The following is a 24,492-nucleotide window of genomic DNA, read 5'->3' as shown; positions in this document are numbered from 1 at the left end:
CGAACAACGATAACAACTACTGCACTTCTACCCCACGAACAACGATAACAGCTACTACACTTCTACCCCACGAACAACGATAACAACTCCTACACTTCTACCCCACGAACAACGATAATAGCTACTACTTTAATAACAGCTAATACTTTACGAACAATGATAACACCACATACACTTCTAGCACTGATACTTCACGAGCAACGATAACAGATACTACTCTTCTACCGTTTATACCCAACGAGCATTGATGACAGCTACTATGCTACAGCTGTTAATTCTGTGAACAACGATAACAGTTACTACAATTCTACCGCTTATACTTCAAGAACGATAACAGGTTATACTCGTCTACTGGGTATACTCCACGAACAACGATAACACCAATACACTTCTATCGCTAACACACCACTAAAAACCATGACAATTGTTGTAATACAACGGCGTTTCTTCACATGCATCTCATAGTATAGTGTAGCTTGACATCGGTAACAATCTGGGGGTGAATTTATACAAAGTATCTGAATGTTAGTCCCTGAATGTTACTCCTTCTTTGACCAATATCGCTACTTCAATTATTACCACGACACAACGAAGCACTATTGTTGTATTGACACTGTCCTAACATTTATTATGTGTATAACCATCTTTCTATTTTCTGACAACTATAAAAACGGATTTGCTTTTGTGTATCACCGCAGCTACATTATTAATTTTAATTATCGAACATAATTACCTATTGTAATTTGTTTTCATTGTTTTTAATATCGCAACACGCACATGTTCATGTAAGCATGCCTTCACTTGGTTGCGCTATTATAGGATGTATACGATATGCTGCAAATCGATAAATGACAATGCGATTCAGTGGAGACTAGGCTTGGTTTTGCTTTCATCTTTGCTCTCCTGTTTGAATTTGTCTTTTATTCTCTGACCAGTGATATTCAGTTTATAAACAGCCGCGACTATGATATGACAGCTGGAAATTGTTTTTAACTACTCCCACAAAATTACAATGAACATGGGCCATACAACTTGTATTTCGCGTCATCATGTTGCGTGGGAAAACGGAACTATTTACCTATTTGACAGTGAATCTGGCAGAAGTCTGCTCATTAGATGCATGAACACATTTCCTCAAGTGAGGCGTAAGTAATTGTCATTGTACGTGCAATCGGTTTTCACTAAACGCTGTTTTTCTGGTTTCGCTCTCTCCACGACGCAGCGATTGTCTTTACCACCAATCCTGGTCGAATCGGGACAACCTCAATAAATAATTTTCAACTTGTCTCTTAAAAGCAGCCCCTCCGAGAATTTAATTGAAACTAGTTTCTGTTATGTGTATCCAATCCTCCTCCCGAGGGAGGCCAATTGCCGGTAATGCCTCGACCGAGATCATGCTTTCTTGGGATTACTCCGGCTCTACCAGCCGCCATTTCCTCCCGGCATCTTCAAAGACGTGGGTCGGGGATTCGGAACCCTTTTTCTAAATCTAAAGGATTTTGGAAATTTGAGCAAGTACCTAAATAATTGCTAACGCGTCTTGGATATTATATGCCAAAAGAACTTCTGACCTTTTTGACAGTCCCCAGTGGTCGTCGCGTTGAATTCTGAACCACGGTTTTTTGTTCCATGTATCACGAGAGGACACTGGGAAACAGTGGAGCAATCTGTCAACACCAAATACCCAAAACAAGGTTTCATACGTTGCATGTCATGCCACAGAATACAAAATAGACTTCATTATGTTTTCTTCGTGACGTATCGATTGTAGACTCCACGATATTTGCTCTGGTTACGGGAGAGTGAAAACGGATCTAAAAGTATGTATCTATATGTGACTTTTGTCATAACGTTTCTGTAACGTGGTAAATAAAACGTTGCTTTTGTCGTGGATTTGGTGGTAGAACGGAACCAAACGACTCTATTTGTGAACTTGCACCTTATTCGCGAAAAATAGTGTTTATGAATCACTATCAAATAGTAATTATACCAGGTATTTGCGAAAAGGTGAGCGTACCCTGCTCCACCAGTGGCGCCCGTCACAAACACAGGCAAAGGCAAGGCAATTGTCCACCTGAAAAAATACGGAAACATGTATTAGTCAAAATACGGAATTGCATCTGACATCAGTTTGATCACTGATGTGTGAAATATAGAAATATCCTCCAAATGAGCAATTTAAATAAGCAGTCCTTGGCGTTGATATTATGCAACGTTGTATATTTAAAAAACAAAAAACATAATCAATGTCTGTGTGATAATTACCATATCATAAAACATGCGCATGTATGTATTCCTCTTGATGTATTACGTTCAGCTACTTTCCGTTGCGAATGTTATAAAATGCTCATACAGTGACGTCATAGTCAAAGAATGGTATGACGCTACTCGTGAATTCGCTATTAAAAAAGCTCAAGCTCTTAAAGGAAGTCCCCTATTTTTAGTTCAACTTATTAGTCAAATATTGTATTTTCCATTTGGAACTGCAAAAAACTTTCAAGGCGTAACTTCCACCTATCCGATACGACTTATCGGAGGTCAAATACTGATACGATTGAAGGAATTCGTTATAGTTAGCCAAACCTTGTGTTTTGTCCCCGAGTTTAATCAAAAGCTCAACTGCATTTCTCTATGCTGAATTGCACAATATAAAACGTCATCGTCAACGTCAACGTCAACGAAATGTGTGGGCCGTATCTGGCGTTAACGTTGTATATATTATCTAGATCTTGATAGATGTTTCAGCTGGCGGACTGAAGTCCCCGACGTTTATCATGAGCTCAGTAGCATTTATCTGTGCTCAGTGAACTGCAAAAAGAAATGTTTGGGTCGTATCTGGCGTTGACGCTTTATATTCAATGTAATTCACAGATAAAATCTTATAAAAGTAGTCATCTTTCAGAGTGAGATTCATCGATTCATATTGGCGATAGAACGAGTTTCAAATGTTTTTGTGCACTCACTTTCATGAAAAAATATAAAAATATACAAGCAGACATCGTAAATAGCTTTCAGTAGATCCCAGAGATTGGTGGTTTGGCAATGACACAGTGTTAACTAAGTTAGTAATTGCCATTAAGTACGGTGGCGTTGTTTGTTGTTTACCGACACACTCAGCAGCAGTTTAGCCATGTGGCGGCGGTCTGTAAATAATCGGAAAAGACCAAAAAGTGATGATATTATGAGCAATGTCGACGGGTACTCGTTCGATGATATTCCATCATGCAAGTCACCCAGTCTGACCACCGATCCATCTAACCATCACGCCAATGGTCCGGTTTCAATTACCAACTTGTGTACAGTACTTGATATCCCCTTCAATGATGTGGCTGAAAATGGCGTAAATGTTTACTAACTCACTCGCTCATGTCGATTACCGATATATCGTTTACGTCTAACCGTTGTTGTGTTCATTGTACATTACTTTATGGCGCACTTGCTGGGAGGTACATGTAGGAAGCATTCTGTTTAAAGCGTCGGCTCGTCATTCCGAAGACTGGGGTTCGAGTCCTCATGTGAAGTATTACGTGTTGATTTAAAACAAAACTGATACAGTTACGGTGTTTGACTGAAATACAGACGTGCAAACTTTCTCCAGTAGATATGAATAAAAATGAACATAATCTGACTCACACAACTGTTCCAATTCGTGCTTAACTGCAAATAGTTTTTCTTAAAAAACAAACGTTTAGTAGAAAGTAGTCTTAATATCAACACTCATTTCTGTCATCGTGAGAATAAAACACTTGGGCCAATGAAACGGATTTTGTGAACTTCTTCCTATCACACATCGGATCGAAATTAGAAAAAGTTGAATTGAAATAACCTGACACACATGTTTGATTGGTGATTCTATCTCGTCATTCAAAGAACAATGAAACCTTTAGTTATCGCTGAACTTGGGGGTAGAGGTGCACATTTTATGTTGTGATTAGCTACAATGTATAAATCATTAAGAGCAGTATCCTGATTTAGTAGAAGACTCTTTGATTGATCTCACATAGTGATACCGAATGAACGCGCTTACCCCATGGTAGGAGAAGCACATAAAACATTGATCTTAGTCTTTTTGAGCTAAAGATATAAAAGATGTTTTGTGTTCTTGTGTACGGTGAAAACATTTTTCGTATACATGTTGTCATGGTTTGTTACCGCCCTATCTCCCGACAACGGTAAATTCTTAATCTACTGATTCGTTAATCCGAGAGTAATTAGCACACGTTTTCAGAATGGTTAATTATTAACCAGTACATAGTCTATGCCTGAGATACTGATAGGGAGTTGGTCGTACTCTGTTGTGTGTTCAGTGGGTGCTTCCCGTGGGCGTGCAATGGTCTCACAAGGCGATGACGCAGTATTATTATAGGGTAAGAAGTTATATCTCACTATTCTTTGACTAAAACCTAACAATGCAAATAGTTTGTATGTAATAAAATTATAGTTTTCTGACAGTCTAGATACAATGTGGTTATTTATGTTTTGGACTTATGTCGATTAATTCATTCATACTTTTACAGTCGTGTTATGCAATTATATTATCGTTAAAACTCTAATTTTACGAGCGATATATCATCTAGTTATGAGTGAGTACGGTTTTACGCAGCCTTTAGCAACATTCAAGCAATATCATGGCGGGGGGCACCAGAAATGGACTTCCAACATTGTACCCATTTGGGAAATCTTTGACTATTAAGCTACCCCCATCGACGCCACCCGTTCTCATTAGTACTGGTAATGGTGAAAATATGAATATTATAGCTCCATTTAAGGAACTGCGGTTAAGTCAACGGTCATAGCACCCTATATTTTTCACGAGGCTTCTAAACTGCCGGGCAAAAGAAAATATACACTTGAAAATTGGATTTGACCCCAAAATCATAAACGTTATAAAAACGTTACTGGGCTGAAAACAGTCGCCGAAAAACTGCAAACGTAAGGTAGACAACACGACTATGATACCCGTATCAAATACATCACCATCGAATAATCGTTTCTTGTTTGTTTCATTTTTAGCCACTACAAACATGGGTGTATACTTTCTTTGGCCAATCAGTTTATTTAAGTTTTGTTCTTGAATCCATTCTAACTAACACCTGTGGATATAAATAAAATAAGCAATTACAACACGTATGATAGTGTGCAACACGTATAATAGTGAATGATTAACGACAATTACGGGACACTTCTAATGTGTAACACTTATAATAGTGAATGAATAACGACAATTACATCACACTTCTAATGTGTAACACTTATAATAGTGAATGAATAACGACAATTACAGGACACTTCTAATGTGTAACGCATATAATAGTGAACGAATAACGACGATTACATCACACTTCTAATGTGTAACACTTACAATAGTGGATGAATAACGACAATTACAGCACACTTCTAATGTGTAACACTTATAATAGTGAACGAATAACGACAATTACTGGACACTTCTAATGTGTAACACTTATAATAGTGAACGAATCACGATAATTACAGGACACTTCTAATGTGTAACACTTATAATAGTGAACGAATAACGACGATTACATCACACTTCTAATGTGTAACACTTACAATAGTGGATGAATAACGACAATTACAGGACACTTCTAATGTGTAACACTTATAATAGTGAACGAATCACGATAATTACAGGACACTTCTAATGTGTAACACTTATAATAGTGAACGAATAACGACGATTACATCACACTTCTAATGTGTAACACTTACAATAGTGGATGAATAACGACAATTACAGGACACTTCTAATGTGTAACACTTATAATAGTGAACGAGTAACGACAATTACAGGACACTTCTAATGTGTAACACTTATAATAGTGAACGAATCACGATAATTACAGGACACTTTAATGTGTAACGCTTATGATAGTGAACGAATAACGACAATTACATCACACTTCTAATGTGCAACGCGTATTATAGTGAATGAATAACGACGATTACATCACACTTCTAATGTGTAACACTTATAATAGTGAATGAATAACGACAATTACAGGACACTTCTAATGTGTAACACTTATAATAGTGAACGAATAACGACAATTACAGGACACTTCTAATGTGTAACACTTATAATAGTGAACGAATAACGATAATTACAGGACACTTCTAATGTGTAACACTTATGATAGTGAACGAATAACGACAATTACAGGACATTTCTAATGTGCAACACGTATAAAAGTGAACGAATAACGACAATTACAGGACACTTCTAATGTGTAACACCTATAATAATGAATGAATAACGACAATTACAGCACACTTCTAATGTGCAACACGTATAATAGTGAATGATTAAAGCACACTTCTAATGTGCAACACGTATAATAGTAAATGATTAACGACAATTAAAGCACACTTCTAATGTGCAACACGGATAATAGATAATGAATAACGACAACGACAGCACACTTCTAATGTGCAAAACGTATAATAGTGAATGAATAACGACAATAACAGCACACTTCTAATGTGTAACACTTATGATAATGAACGAATAACGACAATAACAGCACACTTCTAATGTGTAGCACTTATAATAGTGAATGAATAACGACAATTACAGCACACTTCTAATGTGTAATAGTTATGATAGTGAATGAATAACGTCAAACGCTATTCATAAACTGACGAGTAACCTCAAAGTATGATTTAGCTATGTGTTATGTTATATAAATAAAATGATGAATTCAAGCATAAGAACCAAATGACTGGTGTCTATGAAAAGTGATGGCATGTACAGTATGGAAATGTTAGATGCATGTGAGTTGGATCAGTAGAATTTCAGGTAGGTTGGGCAATAAGTTATACTTGGGATAACATTTTCTTAGTTAAGTTCACATTCTAGTAGTTTTTTCCATCAGGGATTCGAAACCACAATCTCAGAGTAAGGCACCTAATCGCCAGCACACAAAGTCAGTGACCTAACATACTCAAAAATGAAAGTCCGACAATTGGTTTGTTTGTTGTTTAACGCCGCACTCAGCAATATTCCAGCTATATGACGGCGGTCTGTAACATAATCGAGTCTGGACCAGACAATCCAGTGATTGACATCATGAGCATCGATCCTCGCAATTGGGATCGATGACATGTATCAACCAAGTCAGCAAGCCTGACCACCCGATCCCGTTAGTCGCCTTTTACGACAAGCATAGTCGCCTTTTACAGCAAGTATGGGTTGCTTCCGACAACTGGTACTCTAGATCTCGCACTTTATGTACCCCTTTACAAGTGACAAGTAATGTTGATACCGTGAAGTGTAACTCAAGGTGAATCGACTGTAATTATAAATTATTTGTGTAATGGCGTTTATTACTGTCGACAAGTTGGTAAGACTGGTTGGTTTTATCATGTTGCTTAAGGGGCAGTCGACCGAAGACCCAGGCTCGATTTCCGACATGGGTACAATGTGTGAAGCCCATTTCTGGTGTCCCCCGCCGTGATAGTGCTGGAATATTGCTAAAAGCGGCGTAAAACAATACTCGCTCACTATTATGTTTTCTTTTGTTTTAGATGTGCGAGATTATAATGCACCGGTAGTCAGACACAGTGACTTAGTTCATAATGTGCAATCTTACAGACTTGGTTATTTACAGGTCGTCGTGATATAGCTGCATATAGGAATTTTAATAACTGGACTGTCTGCCGGATTACCGATTGGTAATGGTTTGTGTAGGTTCATGTGTACTTTTGCTTCAGCACGAATCTGATCGGAAACAAGTAAATTATTTATTAATTATATCCAAGTGAGGAATCAAAGTACGTGACAAGCCACCATTCTGACCTCTCACATACTCCTGAACTGTACAAAAAGCTAATGCCAATCTCAGGCGGAATAGAAAGAACTCGTTATTCGATCAAACAATATTAACTTCCCGTATGTACTAAAACTAACGTAGGCTGCAATTGTATTCCGTCCATGATTGCCAGTCATTTACACAGTGCTTTATCTGAACTCCATGGGCCACTGCTGTCTTCTAGGCATACTGCTATGTCCTTATATAATGAGGGAAGTGCGAGAAGAAGCACGTGCAAATGTCATCATCGCCACTTCCGCAACATGATTTCTACTAGAGTGTGAATGTTCCTTCTTTTACGTATCGATAACCTTTAAAGAGTTAGATAGTTTTAATTGATAGACTAAGTGTATTTTCTTTTTTAAGCGAGCTGGTGGAGGCGTTTTCTCCAGCCGGCGATCTTTCGTATTTGGTCAGCTTTTCGTAATTAGGATATATCGAACCGACTTTTCGATCATCATCACTATTTGATAGTAATTTCTTAACACATTATTATGAAATCGTACTACGGCCTCTGCTTTTAGCAAATGTTTCTTATGATTATGGAAATGGTTTTGTCGCTTTTATTTATATACAGTGACTATATGATCAAATACAAATCTAATGATATTCTTATTTGAAATACTGCTTTTCATCCATCCAATAATATAGTTGCACTTATTTGTTTGGTATATTTTGCAATAGGCGCTTATCAGCCAATAATCAAGAAGCAAAATCATTACAACAAAATGAACACATGAAACTCATCGGCATCAAACTAAACTCGGATAATACTGTTATACGTATGTACGATAAATATAGGGAAGTGGTTTTTTACAAATCTTCATCACGGTATAAGGCAATAAGGACAACAAAACAAACGATAACGTATCGTTATGCCCGAGCTTTATACCCGCATTATGCAGCCTCAACACCTATGTCGTCTCATTCGGACACCACACTGGAGAGACCCTGTAGTATGACGTCGCACATCATCACTGATTTTCAGTGATCCATTCATATACTTTTCATATTTAATTCTTGAATAAACTAAGGATCTTAAGTACTTCGCATCCTGGCCTAAGCGCTGCAGGTTTTGAATTTGTGAGATCTAACAATCGAACTAACTTAGACAAATACACATTATATTATATGACCATGGATGTGTCAGTAGGGGCTTATATATAAGTTAGAAACATTTCAGCGATAGGTCGCCGCTACCTGTAGTACAAATTACAGCGTCTCAAGGAGTGAGAAAACAATCAACACTTACCCCTTCTAGACTATGTCATCAACGCTCAGATGAGAGTACAGGGTTTACAAAAAATGGATCACTTTATAACAAAGGTACTGTTCACGTTATCTGTACGCATCCATTTGTGAGTACACTAAACTATTGTTTTAATTTCTATTTCTTAAACATATATATGGAAACATGACGCATATGTGAAACGACCCGGGCTAAGAGTCAGTCGTAAATGGATGCACGTATTTCGGTAAAGGTCTCTTGCAATTTTACTTAAGTTAGTTTTCAGAACTTCTGACCCCTATTCTCAAAACCGAACGAGGGCAAATTAATAAGGGACATGAAAATGATGGGGAAAAGAGAAAACAACCTTGCGCTCCACCTACCCATTATCACGACGATTGAACGCTTGGCGTTATATCGTATGACTCTTGCCATCTGAAGGCCGGATAGAAAGGATAGCGTATCTCAAATGTATCCCTTCTTGAAAGATAGATTATTCTGATTTTTCAGGGTGAGGGAGACAGGTGTCAACTGATCTCTGCTTGTCCTAAGATTAAAAAGCATCTTGCAGGGGATTTTAATCAAGATATGCAGCATTCACGGCCGTATCGTTGTGACATTAATCTATCACACTTGATGATTAATTTCGACTCTAATAGGGTTCATGGGATTACTTGTGGTAGAGATAGAGCTAGCAAGAAAGGTGATGTGGAATTTCGAAAAATAATAAAGACATACATTTTACTGGATTCATATTAGAAATTTTGTGACAGGTTTATACGTATTGGATTTTGTTAACGTCATTCCGGGAGAAAGATACATTGAATGTTGGCTAACCTAAGTTGAAGTTTCATTTATCTTCACCTCTTTTTGCCCATTGTGCTGTCAAAGATGCGTTTATTGAATATATGAACGAACGACTGCAACAATGGATCGCTTTAATATTCCTTTGACTTTCTGGTAGCACTTTTAAAGCTTTGTTGCTAATTATGTTGTTAAGTGGGCGCCTGATCAATTTCTTCGTTGACCTTACACGCTTTTGTTTTGGGCAATGTTGACCGACGGCTGACACTTCCTCATTATAAACATAGCTTTATGCCCCAACACTTGACCATCAATGTCCAGACCTTAACCGCGTATGGTTTCATGTCTTCTATTTCGATATAAAAGATAATCAGCATTCTGTTCCCTACTATTTGTACAAGAGGAATCGATGGTTAAGCGCCTAAAGTATTTTGTAGCACAAACCTATTTGAATGAATACTAGTGAATGTAGTATTCGAACGTTCTTGGCATTGTGTTCTTATCGCAAACCATCGATTGTCGTATAGCAAATGTCCCACAAAATAAGTCTTTCCTAGATTTAAGTAACTTGAGTGATGTTTAACAAGGATAAGAACTCACAGACTGGCAGACAGACGCAGGACAGAGACGCAGGCTTACATGCATACTGGCAGTCGGACTGACAGCAAAACTGGTTGTTTCTGGGGTGTTATGTACTAATATGTCTCAGTCGGCTGGCAGATTGTTGTTGACACTGTCTGGAATCTCAGACGGCATAGATAGACGCCAATGTCATCCTAATTATATTTTCTGATGAAGCACCGTTCTAATGTAATTCCGAAGCCATACTATATTCTAGGTTCGTTGCATCTTTCTCACACGTCTGCGTAAGGCATTGCTGCAATCGCTTGTGCTGTGTAGTTAATTGTTCACAGAACATATCGCCTTTACAACCACTAAATTGCGCGAAACTCACTGATACCCTCCAAACAAACTCGTGCACTCGATTATCATCTGATGAATCTTTGCACTACAATGTTTCATTTAACCCTTTTTTAACATTTTTGTTGGCTGACAGATTGAGCAGTCAATGCAAGAAGTTTGTTCATTGTTCAAATATGAGTGAAATGGTCAGCCAATGATGCTATTGAGTGGTGGTTTCATTGAACAATTTTGCAACAGCTGGGACTTTCAATATATGTCCTACAGAAAGCAAGTATAAACAATAATAATGCTTTTAGATAGACATGTATGTCTCTTATTCAAAATTCTTGATGAGCGTGTTGGTGTTAAGAGCAAGGTGGGGAACAGATATTGGAATTGGAATTGCTTGCAACGATACTCTTTGTGTCTTAGACGGGATGACACTGGGTTCTATTAACTGTCATCATGATCCTTGTATCGATTTCGCAAACAGAATCCTGAAAAGGAACCCATACAAACGTGATTGTTCTTTTCATAAACTTTTCTGTTCCCCTGTGAATACCTTTGATATCAGTGACATTTCGTAATCTGGCATACTAAAACCTGAAAATGAATTTTAATTGTTTCAAGAACATTCTCACAGCGAACTTATGACTTGCCGACATTTTGGAACCAATGAAACTAGTATTAATATTTCAAGAGAAGCAAAGACCTCTTTTTATGGCGTTTTGTGTACATAGTTTTGCGTGGGAAGGGCTGATAAAAGTCGCAATGGTCTTATCGTGCATTTTCTATGATGAATGTGTCTGAATCGGAACTGACGAAATGCACAGACATATTTTTGTAATATTGTTCTTTTTAAACTGTTTTAGATTCCACATATACATATTTTGTTTCTTTTCACACTTTTTCATACTGTTCCTACTTGTACTTGTCCAATGTGATAATTGTTTTCCAACAATTGAATTGCGGAACAATTACAATATAAAAAAATGCGAAAATGGACACACACGCACGTGCGGGCACATCGTTATCCACGTATATAAACACACGTATTCGTACTTGTTGTTACCCTGCCTGGCTCTCGACATTAAGGGTCTAAAGCAAGGACTGGTTCTACTCCCCATACTGTCACATTTGGTCAAATAAAGACCCTATGCGATTCATCCTATACACCTCTGGTTATTTCATTTCGTTAACGAATTAATATATTGGTACATGAAAAATTACGTCAATATATCAAATAGTTGATAATTTATATGGTCCATTTTCATTAAATAACATGGTCTACATCCTCAGTATAGACTATCCAAAGCATACCTGAGACTAGATGACAGACCTTGGAGTGATGATAAGAGGTAGTAAAATATAGAACATCAACACCAGAGAATAACCAATCTCGATTATCCGCCAAAAGACATTCAGTTGTGAAAAGTATATGAGTGGATCACTGAAAATAAGTGTTCTCATTTTGTGAGTTAGGTTTCCAGTGCATAAAAGGACTCAGACATGCGTATTCTTTAAGAATCTGGAGAGGGAAAACTAACCTCGGTCCTTCATTTGAAATTAATGCATGTGCAGCTACGCTTTGTTTGCTGTATTGTTTGTCATATTGACAATGGTTAATCATCACATATACGTGTGTCTTTATGAACAATAAAGCACTGTAACGTCATACATGTCTTAATTACAGTACAAAAACGCTAAGTGAAACAGCATCCGTATCACTGTTTGTGAAAAGACATGTTGCCAAGAAACCTGCTACAACAAGAAAGATATCACTTTGAACAGAAATCAATATTTAAAATAATCCCACCGGCGCACATACTGATAAAAACACATTGGCTTAAAACGCAATCGTATTTGGTCACATACACGTCATATCGATTCAAATGAATTGCCGATATGGTAAAGTGTGATGAGCGCTCATGACTTTGATCTTTGCTTTGTTATAAATATTTGATAGGAATCGAAAGTATAAATCGCTGATTGCTTGACCCTGTTGGTTATTGGCACTTGGCAACAAGATTATTTGTCCGCAGTAAACTAGTTTTACTGGCACGTTTGTTGGTATACATTTTACGCTTAAGCATGTGCTCTTTCTTTAGATTTAAGAGAAAAGTATAATGATAATGTCCGGTTTTATTATAAATAATTTCAATTTAGAGGGAAATGTTCATGATCGAGTCCAATCATCATTGTCAAGCAGAAGTATTTTTTTTTAAACAGGAACCATGCTGCAAACGTTGATATACAATAGTTGTTTTTTGGCATGAACATGATATTGGTTTGTCACCGACATATGGAGACTACCTGACAAAAAATAACGATTTCGACATTTGATTTCGTCTAACGTTGCTGTATTCCTACCATACCTGGTCAATATAATTCTATTTCAAGAGACAGCAATGTTACAAACCTATAGAACATAACAAACAATGTCAATTATTGTATCTTCACCGAAATAGGTTATTTCGTTAATGTGGGAGTTTGTTTTCATAGTTCCATCGCAAACAAATGTTTGAAGTGCATTGGCATTGATGATAAATATATTAACGATCACGCTACGGATATTAACTGTTAACTCAAGAAATACATCCGCGACTGATTGTATCAACATATCACCATTAGCATGTGCATGATAAATAACAGTTGTATCAACGTGGCGTTCTCATAGCCATGTTTAACATTGTTACTCATTTGTGTAAATAGGAGGATGTACGTGGATTATGCCAACTTGTAAACCGCGAGACCGAAAGCATCGTAAATGACAGAATTTATCTTACGTGTTCGCAACGTACATTACTTATTATTGGAAAAAATATTTGTAAGTGATAATTAAATCAATGTTTTGACTGTCACCAGATTTTCAGCATGGTAATTCGAAGTGACTGACGGTGAGTTGTGGCGTGACAAGCAATCTCGACCGATTTGTATGGGGTTTTACAAGACAAGGATTGTTCTTTCTTTAACGAGTAATGACAAATCATACAAAATCATACCATACAAGTCATATACAAGTGAGTAGACGTGGATTATTGGCCCGTGAAAAGCAGCTTTCTCCATAAATTATGTTTCCCATTACCTCATACATCACGTTTGTCAAATACAAGTTACCCTCCCTATCTTTGAAAAAGTTTGAGATTTAATCATTGCGATCGCAAAAAGTTGAAATGTCCTCCAAGAATATCTTTTATCGGCTTTTCTCATGAAAAAACCCAATGAAATACGCATAAATTCCGTTCACCCATCGACAACTTTCACAAATTAATAAATAATACACTTATATATATATATATATTCGGATCAGTTTTCGTTCTTTTTTTTCAAATGAGGTGCCATTGGGAAGACATAATGATTTGTTATTTAAAACGTAATATTTTAACATTGATCAGCGGGTGTATTGTATTGGACATTCATTCAGTGATAAGGATGAGATATTACGGTTATAGTATTGTTATGTACACCAAATGAACGAGCAAACCTTTACCAGACTTCAAACGTTCTCCTAGAAACTGAACGAGAGTGGCACTGTCATGCAACTGTATGCAAAGCTGTAACGAGCAATACATGCTGAGCCTTTTTGAGTTTCTCGAAATAGCTTGCATCCATGTATGTATGTCCCCAGCTAACAGCCTTAATGACATTGCTTTCGTATTTTTGTGATGGGGGCGAAGGAGGGGGCTAATTCTTTGAAAGTATGCACGTAATTACCACGCAGCATCTCACACAATTCTAAGCTGTTGTCACGCACGCTTACACATCCGTGTCCGTAGCAGAACAGATAACGTCAGTGAGCGCGGTGACGTTCCAGGAGTTGGGGCGATCAGATGGTATTGACGTGGAGATGTGATCGCAGCATGAGTGACAGCGCTCTCGACACGATCTAGTAACTCCTCGCACCACGACGTCGTCACCGTGAGAACACTCCGTATGCTCATTCAACAAGACCATTGTTCTTATTTGTTATTTCAAGTGCTCATCAGTCTGTTTGTAGCGGATAATGACATCCTATACTCGTATTTTAAGACGAAATATTGATTCGCTAGGCCTTTACATAATAGATATGAATGTAGAATCAAAGAAGAACAAATATCTAGCTTTCTCTGACAGTTGTGAATTTTTCATAGGCTCCTTTATTGAATTTAGGGACAGAAATAACCATCCCTGATCGATGATTCATCGGTATTGTGTAATGAAATACAGACTCAAGCAAATTACATTGATAAGGAACATTGCGCGTCCTTCTAAATGGTGTGTACTCAGTATAGATGCATATTACCCAATGTTTAACAACAGAGATGACGTAAAGTAAAGATCCGAAAGATCTCACTTAAAGTAATGCGATATGTCAATATCTGGTAGATATGTAATTCCTGCAATGCAAGCAAAAGCAACTCAAAGCACAGGTCTAGCGTTCAAAAGTTTGGTATCAAGACATACCAACAATATTTGACATCCACTGGAACCTTTGTTTGACATTTGAGTTACCCTAAAGTTTTACTTGTCATAGTAAAACTGGACGCATTTAGAATGTGATATCTCACGATGTTATGCTGCTCATTTACTGTTTTTTTCCTCTAAACGATGATTGTCAGCCTGATATAGTCATTATCACTAATTAGTGAACACTGTTGCGTTTTAGCTCGCCTTACACGTTTGAATGACGGGGCAGGTACCCGGTACGCAAGTCCAAAACAATGATACACCTACGAGGGTGCAATGGTTCAAACACCTGGTATCTTTACTATTTGATAGTGAATCATAAACACATGCTTGTGATATAGTCGGAATCATACAAAGGACTCTGCTTTTAGCAGATATTTCAGTCTTATGATTATGGAAAGGGTTTTGTCGCTCTTATTTATCTAAACTGCACACATATTGAAAACATGATCTAAAGTTATCTTTTATAAAGCTGCCTTAACGATTAAACCGAAACTTGGTGTGCAGAATTCTTCAAGTGATTGCCCCAAACAGATCAGCATGAAGGGGAACACAATTGCTGCCCATGCAGATGCCTACTTCTTGCCTGAATTGTCCTATCCCAAACTTTTACATAGATGCTATCAATGACGAAGTCCATCATTTTACATATTCATTCCCAGTAATCTTCAGATGACATTTGCTTACATTTTTGATAGAATGTCCTGAACCACGTTTGTAAGGAAATGAGGCTTTTGAGAATGAACATGGTATTAATTCCACTTGTCTCAAGTACCACTCTGTGAATATAAAGATAGTCCTTCCTTGATTGTATTAACGAAGGTAGACCTGGGGTAAATACGTATATTTTGATAGATCAGACTGCTTTTTATCATTTAAAAGAATGCCCGATCACATCTCTTAGCCGTAAGCATTTTTCAGATTCATAAAATAAGCATTTGATATTGACAAATGTTTTGATAAATATTTGATCGGTTCTTGAAGAACCCGAAGAACATTCTGCTAGGGAAATAAACTTGCCTAACTGAAACATTCGGATTAGAAGTTAACAGGTTGCATTCGGAAACAGTGTATTGAAAAAACAGTGAGGCAGTGCAGCCGACGCCTACGCAATATAATTGCAGTCTGTGTGGGACGTGATGGGGTCGAACAAGAAAATGCTTTGCTTGGAGGTCGATAAAGTTGTTGACGCTTTGCTGCACATGTTATCAACGTTCACAGTCTTATTCTGTAAGTCTCTACGGCTTCTGACTCTGGCAACCCTAGATGTTGCACGTATGGCATTGCCTGTGTTATAAACAGTCTTCAGTGGGCACTCACATGAAACCTCTGGCAACTTGTCTTTGGATAACGAAAGGGAATGTGTGAAGTAATACTTTGTAAAATAGGATTCAAGGCCCGAAGTATGAGTACTTCAAATGAAAATGATTCGTTTCATTTATAAAATCTGGAGTCGAGCAATGAGGACATACATATTCATTATATTAAGATTTTATCAATTTCCTTTAGGTCTGTTTTACCACCGCATGCTGCCAGACAATTCAGTTGTCATGGAGGCATTTGATGTCATCCATAGTACTCTGACGATCAAAACATTGCAGCGTGACGTCATGCCCGTCTCACAGCTGTCTCAGCACACGTACAAGAAGTGGAAAATTACCCTCAGCATTTCGCATTTACAATGTCGATAAACATTGTGTGTTTGCAGATTTGTTTGTGTTATTGAGTATTCTTTGCGCGGAAAGTTTACTCAATAACACCAGCAAATATGAAAACACTTAGTGTCTATTTTCTAAATGACTCCTTCCTGCTGAAAGCACACCGATAATGTCCCCCTCTCAGCGTGGCCGACAATTGTTCGAATACTGTTGACTTACATTGGAAACACAGAAGAGACGTAATGAGTTGACTCCCATCTGCCTTCTGTAAAGTATGTTGTCTTGGATGTGTTTGTGCGATTAGTTTCAATGGTCATAAGAACGGCCCACTGAACTAACCGCTACTTCAAACTTGCTGATCATGACTCCGTGATGTGGTGTTCGTTCGATGTAATAAATACCCATATAGATGTAATATTCCCAAATCTAAGGTGCTCAGATGTTACATACATCTCGACTTATAAAATAACGATCGTTCAATGGTAGCAATGTGCAAATGAATAAGTCTAAACAAACACCGTGTTGTACTTTGATGTGTCGAGCTTTCGGCTGTCTCGAAGTCATAGCTTGTTCCTCGTGTATTCCTTAAACACAGGATTCATAAACAAATGCTCATGATACATTCGACTCTGTTTTTGGCAGAGATTTCCTATGAATATGGGACGTTTTTTGTCACTTATATTCTTTATTCATCATTTTTCGGTTGTGTCGAACCTAGGCTAGCTCGAAGTATTTACATAGGTCCCTTCAACCTCGACACAACTGTGTTTGACTGTAATGTTTACGTATTATAGTAGGAAAGCGTTCCGTCAATTTGTTTCTGGTCTCATTTTCATCACCCTAACTTTAATTTGTTGCATGCATGAAAACCTCTCAAGGTGATGGTTCATAATGATTTGCTGTTTGATTTGACACAATTTTGTAGATAAAAGATGTCACTTGAGCCAATGTAACATCATGAGATTGAACAGTTTTATGGTGTGGAATTTTCATTAACCATGTGTATGACATTCGCAACAGAGTTCAATTCGTCCAAAATTTTACTGATTCATCAGTTGATATTGCCATTACTTATACATCAATATGTAGTTGATTGTTTCTTCGGCGTTAACCGAGATATCTCTATCATACACAATTTGGTTATCAGGGATATCCCCTGTGGCACGAAGATAACGTTCGTTTACATGGGAATACTGATCAAATCACACGCATGTACTGTTATAGAAATAACAGGTTCCAGATGTATCAATGTTTCTGCATTAGTTTAGAACCATACACAGAATATGTTCGAAATATGTACCATGTGGTCAAAGAAAAGATAATTGCACACAACCGGTACTTGTAACTCCTTGAATGTTTCACCTGTCAAAGAATTCTCAACATCTGAACATTTCTCATTGTTGTAGGTATTCCCAAGGGGGCGGATTCGGCCCTGCTTCCAACCCGGATTCATGGTCTGAAGTCTACCGTACTGGAAATTGATAACTGCCATCAAAGGGAGGCAACAGCCGTGGGAATATTTGACAACTTCCAGCACCACCATATTTCAAACACGTGACGCCCAGGGGAGATGACTAACAACAGAAATTTGCCGCTATGTCTGTCCAAACATGAATTGAATATTAGACAACATCATACACATACGCAATCAAGACTGTAAATGTTCCAAATGTTGATAGTTATATTCTTGCAGGACTTATAACCATACAAATTGAATAATATAAGGTACTGACGTTTGTTTACCATACGAAATGACTTGAAATTCACTGTTAAGTTATTTGTATCTTAGGGCATTAGTTGTTAGCAAATAGTTGCTCACTTAGGTACATTCCCGCTTCATCTATCCTGACCCCGCCTTGCCCGAGTTTTGAAGAGTGCAGAAAAATGTTATGAAACGCAGCTACTTTGCCAATAGCGTTGACAACTTTGCGTTTCAAGCACAAATCATTCTTTATGACCACTAAATGACATGATAAAGATTCCATTTGGTTCAAAATATCTTTCATTCGAGCATGCAAACCATGTCAACATTTGTCCGGCATCACATTTTACTGGAAACGCTATTGGTATAGTACTCTCACAGAAACAACTTTGAGAAACCCCATTTGGGCAGAGAAACCCGAGCGGGCACGTACCTTAGGAGACACAACTAATGTGTTTGTTTGTAATGTGAAATAAGATGACACGATTAAATCGCTTCCTGGTAACCTGTTGCAATTTGAAGCCGACACCATCTACGCCCATTACGGCACATGGTACAGTCATATTGATTATTTTGAATAAAGTGCCACGGACAGATGTGTGAGTTTTTGTATTTAAACTTTTACTGTGTACAGCATTGCCTTTATGAGGGCAAATATAGCCCTTTCTATATTCAACTTATCAGCTACTGAGAGCTACTGAGAGCACTGGGTAAAGGCCAGACACAGTATCACTCCCTACTGTCAAATATAATCGAAACACCTACAGTAAACTACGGTTATAACGAACTCAAAGGGACCACAAATTTTAATTCGTTATAGCCGTAGTTCGTTATAAACATATATACAGCAAATGGCCGGAATAAAAAAACCCAGTTCGTTATATCAGTTCGTGTTCGTTATAAACGTAGTAGTAAGTTTATTGTAGTTTGGTAGGCTATTACATGAGTGGTGGTTCTGTCTAAGGCTATAGCCATCGGGACACTTTTGAATATGTGATACTTATACATAAACATGTGGACTAAAATGAAAACACGTGTGTAGAAGACTTAGAATAACACCAAAGAGTCGATTCTGAACCATATCTGGTAAAGGTGAATTTGATTTAGAAACCAAAAATATCTGACAACAGCACATTGATAAGCGAATGTCAATACTAATCATAAATGACACCTGTGCCGTTTTATGCATGCTAAAATCACTGCAAAACGTTAACGTACCACCATCAAGTACATGGACAGATAAGATCAGTCCGCATTGTACATGTGTAGATAATAACAACTCAGGTGTAGGAATAGGGGAACAACACCTCAGTCTGTGTTTTGTGTGTAGTTGAGCTTCGATAACCACTATGTATACCTACATTATGTATACCTACACACTTCGAACTCCGATGAAGAAAGATACACAGAGTTACTCTCTGACTGAAAAACTTCATACACGCACGACCACCTATAGTAATATTTCTTACATTAAGGACAAAAATTGCAAAGTGTGCTCATCAGGAAATACCATTTTGCAAGCGATAAACATCATCGTTGAGTTTCGATCACGTGGTTAGAATCCGGGCTAGGTCTGCAGTCAGGTGACAATTATTGAGAAGCACACACTGATATCTATAACTGATCTCAGTCACATGACTGCCGACTCTTACCCGGACTGGAACCACGTGATTAAATGAAAGCTACCAAAACCCTTTCCATTCCATAGTTAGAATAAATTTACAGTGGCGAGTGTACGATTCCCACTGTGTCATGAGCATGTGTGTATGAATCACTATCAAATTGCGATGGCACCAGGTGTCCACTAAAAGGTGAGCGTATCCCTCCCCAACGGTGGCACCTGTCATAAGCATGTCATGTTTTGCCTGAAGAAACACGGGACCATATGGTACAAGTCAAAGTAGGGAATTGCAAATCGAAAATGTCAGTGCATCCTGCCATTCTGATAGCAGACGTCACAAACACATGCAAATGCAAGTCAATTGTTCACGAGAAACAATACGGAAACCTGTGGTACAGTTCGCACAATAGGAGCCCATGGGGATGATGATATTTAACGGTAGAAGAAAATGTGATTTCATCTGCAAACACCCCGACAATTTGCATTTTAGGATAAAAATCTAAATCTTGCTTTCGTCGACTGATTTTACGAGAGCTTTGAATCTTTTCTGGTTCAATAAGTTAATCCGTGCGAGAAGACCAAAGGTGTGGGATATCTGTTTCTTTTTTGTTCATTTCAAACATAGGTCTAATCAACATAGTCTGGTGTTGTATGTCAAAACAGCTACATTGACTGATGTAGTTTTCTTCATGATCCAAACAGATAAATGTTGATCACATGACAAAAACACAATATTGTTGCAAAACAACAATCCACAATAATCATATATTTTTTTAATTTGGCGGAATATACAATATACAAAATTGAAGTGTGCGTGTGTGTGTGTGTGGGGGGGGGGGGGGGGGGGGGGCAGTCCCAGACTGATGCCTGTTTTGTTTGTAATGGTATCCCACTGAGATACAATGTCGCAGTTTTAACATAAATATTCTATTCAGACATATTATACTTGACGGCAAGCCGACCAGTCCTTGTTTTAAACCGTCCATACCGAGCCCCAGGCAGGGTGTCAAAATACCATATTTTAACGTTTTAAGATGGTATGGCGCGGTCGGGGATCTAACTACCGACCCGCGGGATATGACATGAAAATTTGAAATTGTACACGATATAACAGGATTCCGATGCCTTCGTAAAAATGGGCAGCAGAGTTTAAGCGTGGTATTGAGAGCCTTGAAGACGACCTGTGACGTCGGCAACACCAGAAATGATCCAGAGAATCCATGATATGACGATGACAGACCGGTGAATGAGCCTCATATTGCTAGTTCGGTAGGCATTACCAGGAAGATATAACACATCCCATTATCACAGAAAATGTTGCAATGAAGTATCAACATGTTGGGTTCCAAAGCTTCTGACATCTAACAAAAAAGAAACATCGAGCAAAACATGTCTCGTGGCATTCTAACTCTGTTTGAAGCTAAACCAGAAAGGTTCTTGAAATGATTTGTGACTCTGGAACCTGGGTTCATCACTTCCAGGAACAATCAAAACAGTGAAATCATTTGACATTGCCACAATCAAAGAAGGCAAAGACTCTCCTATCAGCTTGAAAGGTTATGGCCTCCGTGGTTAGGCCTAGGATGTCGTGGTGAAATTGAGATAAGAGATGGTTGAAGCTGAGAAAAGGTTTTCTCTTCCATCGGGACATTGCGCCAGTGTACACGTCACTCGTTTTAAAGGCTACAATCGACCAACACCCACCTTATTTTCCTGATCTGACTCTGTCAGACTTCCATCTGTTCCTAAGCATGAAGAAAGCTCTAGCCGGATCTTGGCCAACGTTTTGGACAGCCAAGAGAAGAACCTCTTCCAAACTTCGATAAAATTCCTCCAACGTCGTTGCAAAAGTGTAGCAATTTGGAAAGGGATTATGTTGAAAAAAAAAGCATTATGATGAATTTAGTCTTTCAATGTCATGCTCTGAATTCGTGCACTACATATAGATCATCGATGACAATAGATGGGGAGGTCTGGGTATCTACATGTACCAAATTGCATATAGATCATTGGAAACGATAGATGGGGGAGGGCGTGTACCAAATACGTTACTTAGAGGCTCCATTATTTTTAAGAAATGGAGAGGTACGAGGATATTTCCTTACTTAAAACACATCCGTACTTTTTTACAATTTTACAAAACATTCTCGTGTGGAAAATCAGAACTCTTCACAGACTGCATTTATGTTATGTCGCTCTTGAGTGATGCACAAGGCATACTATACGTTCCGTGCCGCTGTTACACGTGCACCAGGCTTCGTCGCGAGCTGATATTTACAATGCATGGTACACGGCGCTTCATAATTTCACATGGTCCTAAAGAAGTATTTTATAAACCTCTTGCACGTTTTTAATATATGCTGACGAGGAATGTAGGAAATATGAAGCCCTGAACAAAAGTATATATATTTAGGTCTTTGAAAGGCATTTAGAAGTGATTCACATAAGGAAGAGAATATATGGGTCTCAACTTCTTTATCATGAGGAACTCAACGTTTCGGAGTATAAGCTTACTCCTTCATCAGGTGAATGAATGCCTATCTATCTGTCATTGGAGATTTAACATGCGCTTTCCGCGTGTAATAAATTACACTATAGCGTATTTCGCACACGGGGTTGCACTTATATACTATTGGGGAAAAAAGCGAGAAGAATTATTAAAGAAGTGCAACCCAAAAATTTATAAAATTTTACGGCCTAATCTAATGAAAAGCTGAGGGGGTGGGGTTTAGCTGGGTGGGGGTGGGGGGTTAAAAGAAAAGCCAATAATATGGAAAGGTTGGGCTTGGGTTGGAGGGGTGGGGTTTAAGCGCGAGAAGGCGGCTTCGGCTGGCGAGCGTGTGGCAAGTGTCTTATCGGCGGTGGCCTGCTAGGTGTCTCTTGGTCAAGTTTTCTTCCTCGGGGAGGGGAGACTTGAATAGACTCTTAGCGAGGAGGGCGGCGGTGTTGGCAATGAAGTGCTTGTTCGTCTTGAGGTCGCGATCTAGGATGAAGTGAGATAGGTCCGAGTAGCTGTGGATGTCGTGCTCGAACTCTTCATCATCTATAGGGCGGTCGGGTAGCCTAGTGGTTAAAGCGTTCGCTCGTCACGCCGAAGACCCCGGTTCGATTCCCGACGTGGGTACAATGTGTGAAGCCCATTTCTGGTGTCCCCCGCCGTGATATTGCTGGAATATTGCTAAAAGCGGCGTAAAACCATACTCACTCACTCACTCATCATCTATAGTTTGCACCAAGACGAGCGGTGCCCCTTCTCTGGCGCGTATCTGCTTCGAGGGAGTGGAAATGTAACCACCGCGGAGGTCAGGGTGGAACTTGTAGCACTTGAGTACTGAGTCCGCTTTCTCTGGAACAGTTTCGCGGAAGCCCTGTTCCCGTGGGGGGGCGGGGGGGGGGGGGGGTCCTCGACCGGAGTTGTCTGGGTTTGGCTGTCGTCTAGGTTGGGCGGAGTGGCTGTCTGGGCGAAACTGTCGGTCAGAGAGGGTGGTGCTGGTGTTGGTGTCTGACACTCAGGAGTAGCGGTGGTGGATGGTCGGGGGGAAGTTTCAGGTGAGGGGATGTCTCTCCTTTTCCTTTTCTTCCTCCCGTGGCCCGTGCCCTGAGGCGAGCGAAAGGGCTCCTCCCCTCTGGATTCGAGGGGAGCGAGTTCCAATGCTGCCACTGGGCTTCCTTTGTTAGCTTGTACCCTTTGTTAGTTTCCACGTTAAGTTCCTCTTATATCCATATGACATCCATATATTGTCTTCCTTATATATGTTTACTTTGGTTTTTGCTCCTCAAAGTTTTATGTAATTGCTTTAAATATGAACATTTTTATAGGTAACCCACTGTAACACAACATTATAAACATATTTATTTACTTTTTTTTTAGCTTTTAATGATTATTTGAATATTTGAAAATATTTAAAAGTTAATTTCAGACCGTAACTGTGTTTCATGTGTTGCCGTAACTGAGGTCGGCAATTAGACGTGCTCAAATCAAACAATGGGTTAGAAACCCGCTGGGGACACGTTTTCGGACAAAATGTGAAGATTTGTCTAATAGTTATTTCGTGTAACAATTTCAATGATGTTAGGGTCACCAGAGTATTGTCTTCGTGATGCTGAAGGAAGGACGTGTATGCTCCATGCACAGGTTTCACAGTGCCATTTCAATTGTAATTTATTCTAAGACTTACAATTTATTTAACGCACCTTCACTGTCACACACCACTTGACCGTTGATCGAATGATTTCTATTGACAAAGGCAGCTTCGTTGTCTGATGGTGCCTACATCCGTACATGTGTCGCGTTCATA

The 24,492-nt window shown here is 38.7% G+C and overlaps 1 protein-coding gene across 2 annotated transcripts in view; it reads left to right on the top strand.

Annotated features, from left to right (window-relative positions):
- LOC139463497 (uncharacterized) overlaps positions 1 to 19,169 on the top strand; it is a 29,630-nt gene extending 10,461 nt beyond the window's left edge. For both annotated transcript variants that reach the window (XM_071244767.1, XM_071244768.1), the window contains exon 3: positions 18,278 to 19,169. In XM_071244767.1, the coding sequence (XP_071100868.1) occupies positions 18,278 to 18,353 (76 nt within the window). In that variant the 3' untranslated portion in view covers positions 18,354 to 19,169. The remainder of the gene's footprint in view (positions 1 to 18,277) is intronic.
- Positions 19,170 to 24,492: the final 5,323 nt, after the last annotated feature.

Source organism: Haliotis cracherodii, unplaced genomic scaffold, assembly GCF_022045235.1.
Source record: "Haliotis cracherodii isolate W230 unplaced genomic scaffold, xgHalCrac1.p SCAF_16, whole genome shotgun sequence".
Classification (NCBI taxonomy): Eukaryota; Metazoa; Mollusca; class Gastropoda; order Lepetellida; family Haliotidae; genus Haliotis; species Haliotis cracherodii.
The sequence above is the reverse complement of the archived record's forward strand: the minus strand, read 5'-3'. Positions and strand labels throughout refer to the sequence as shown.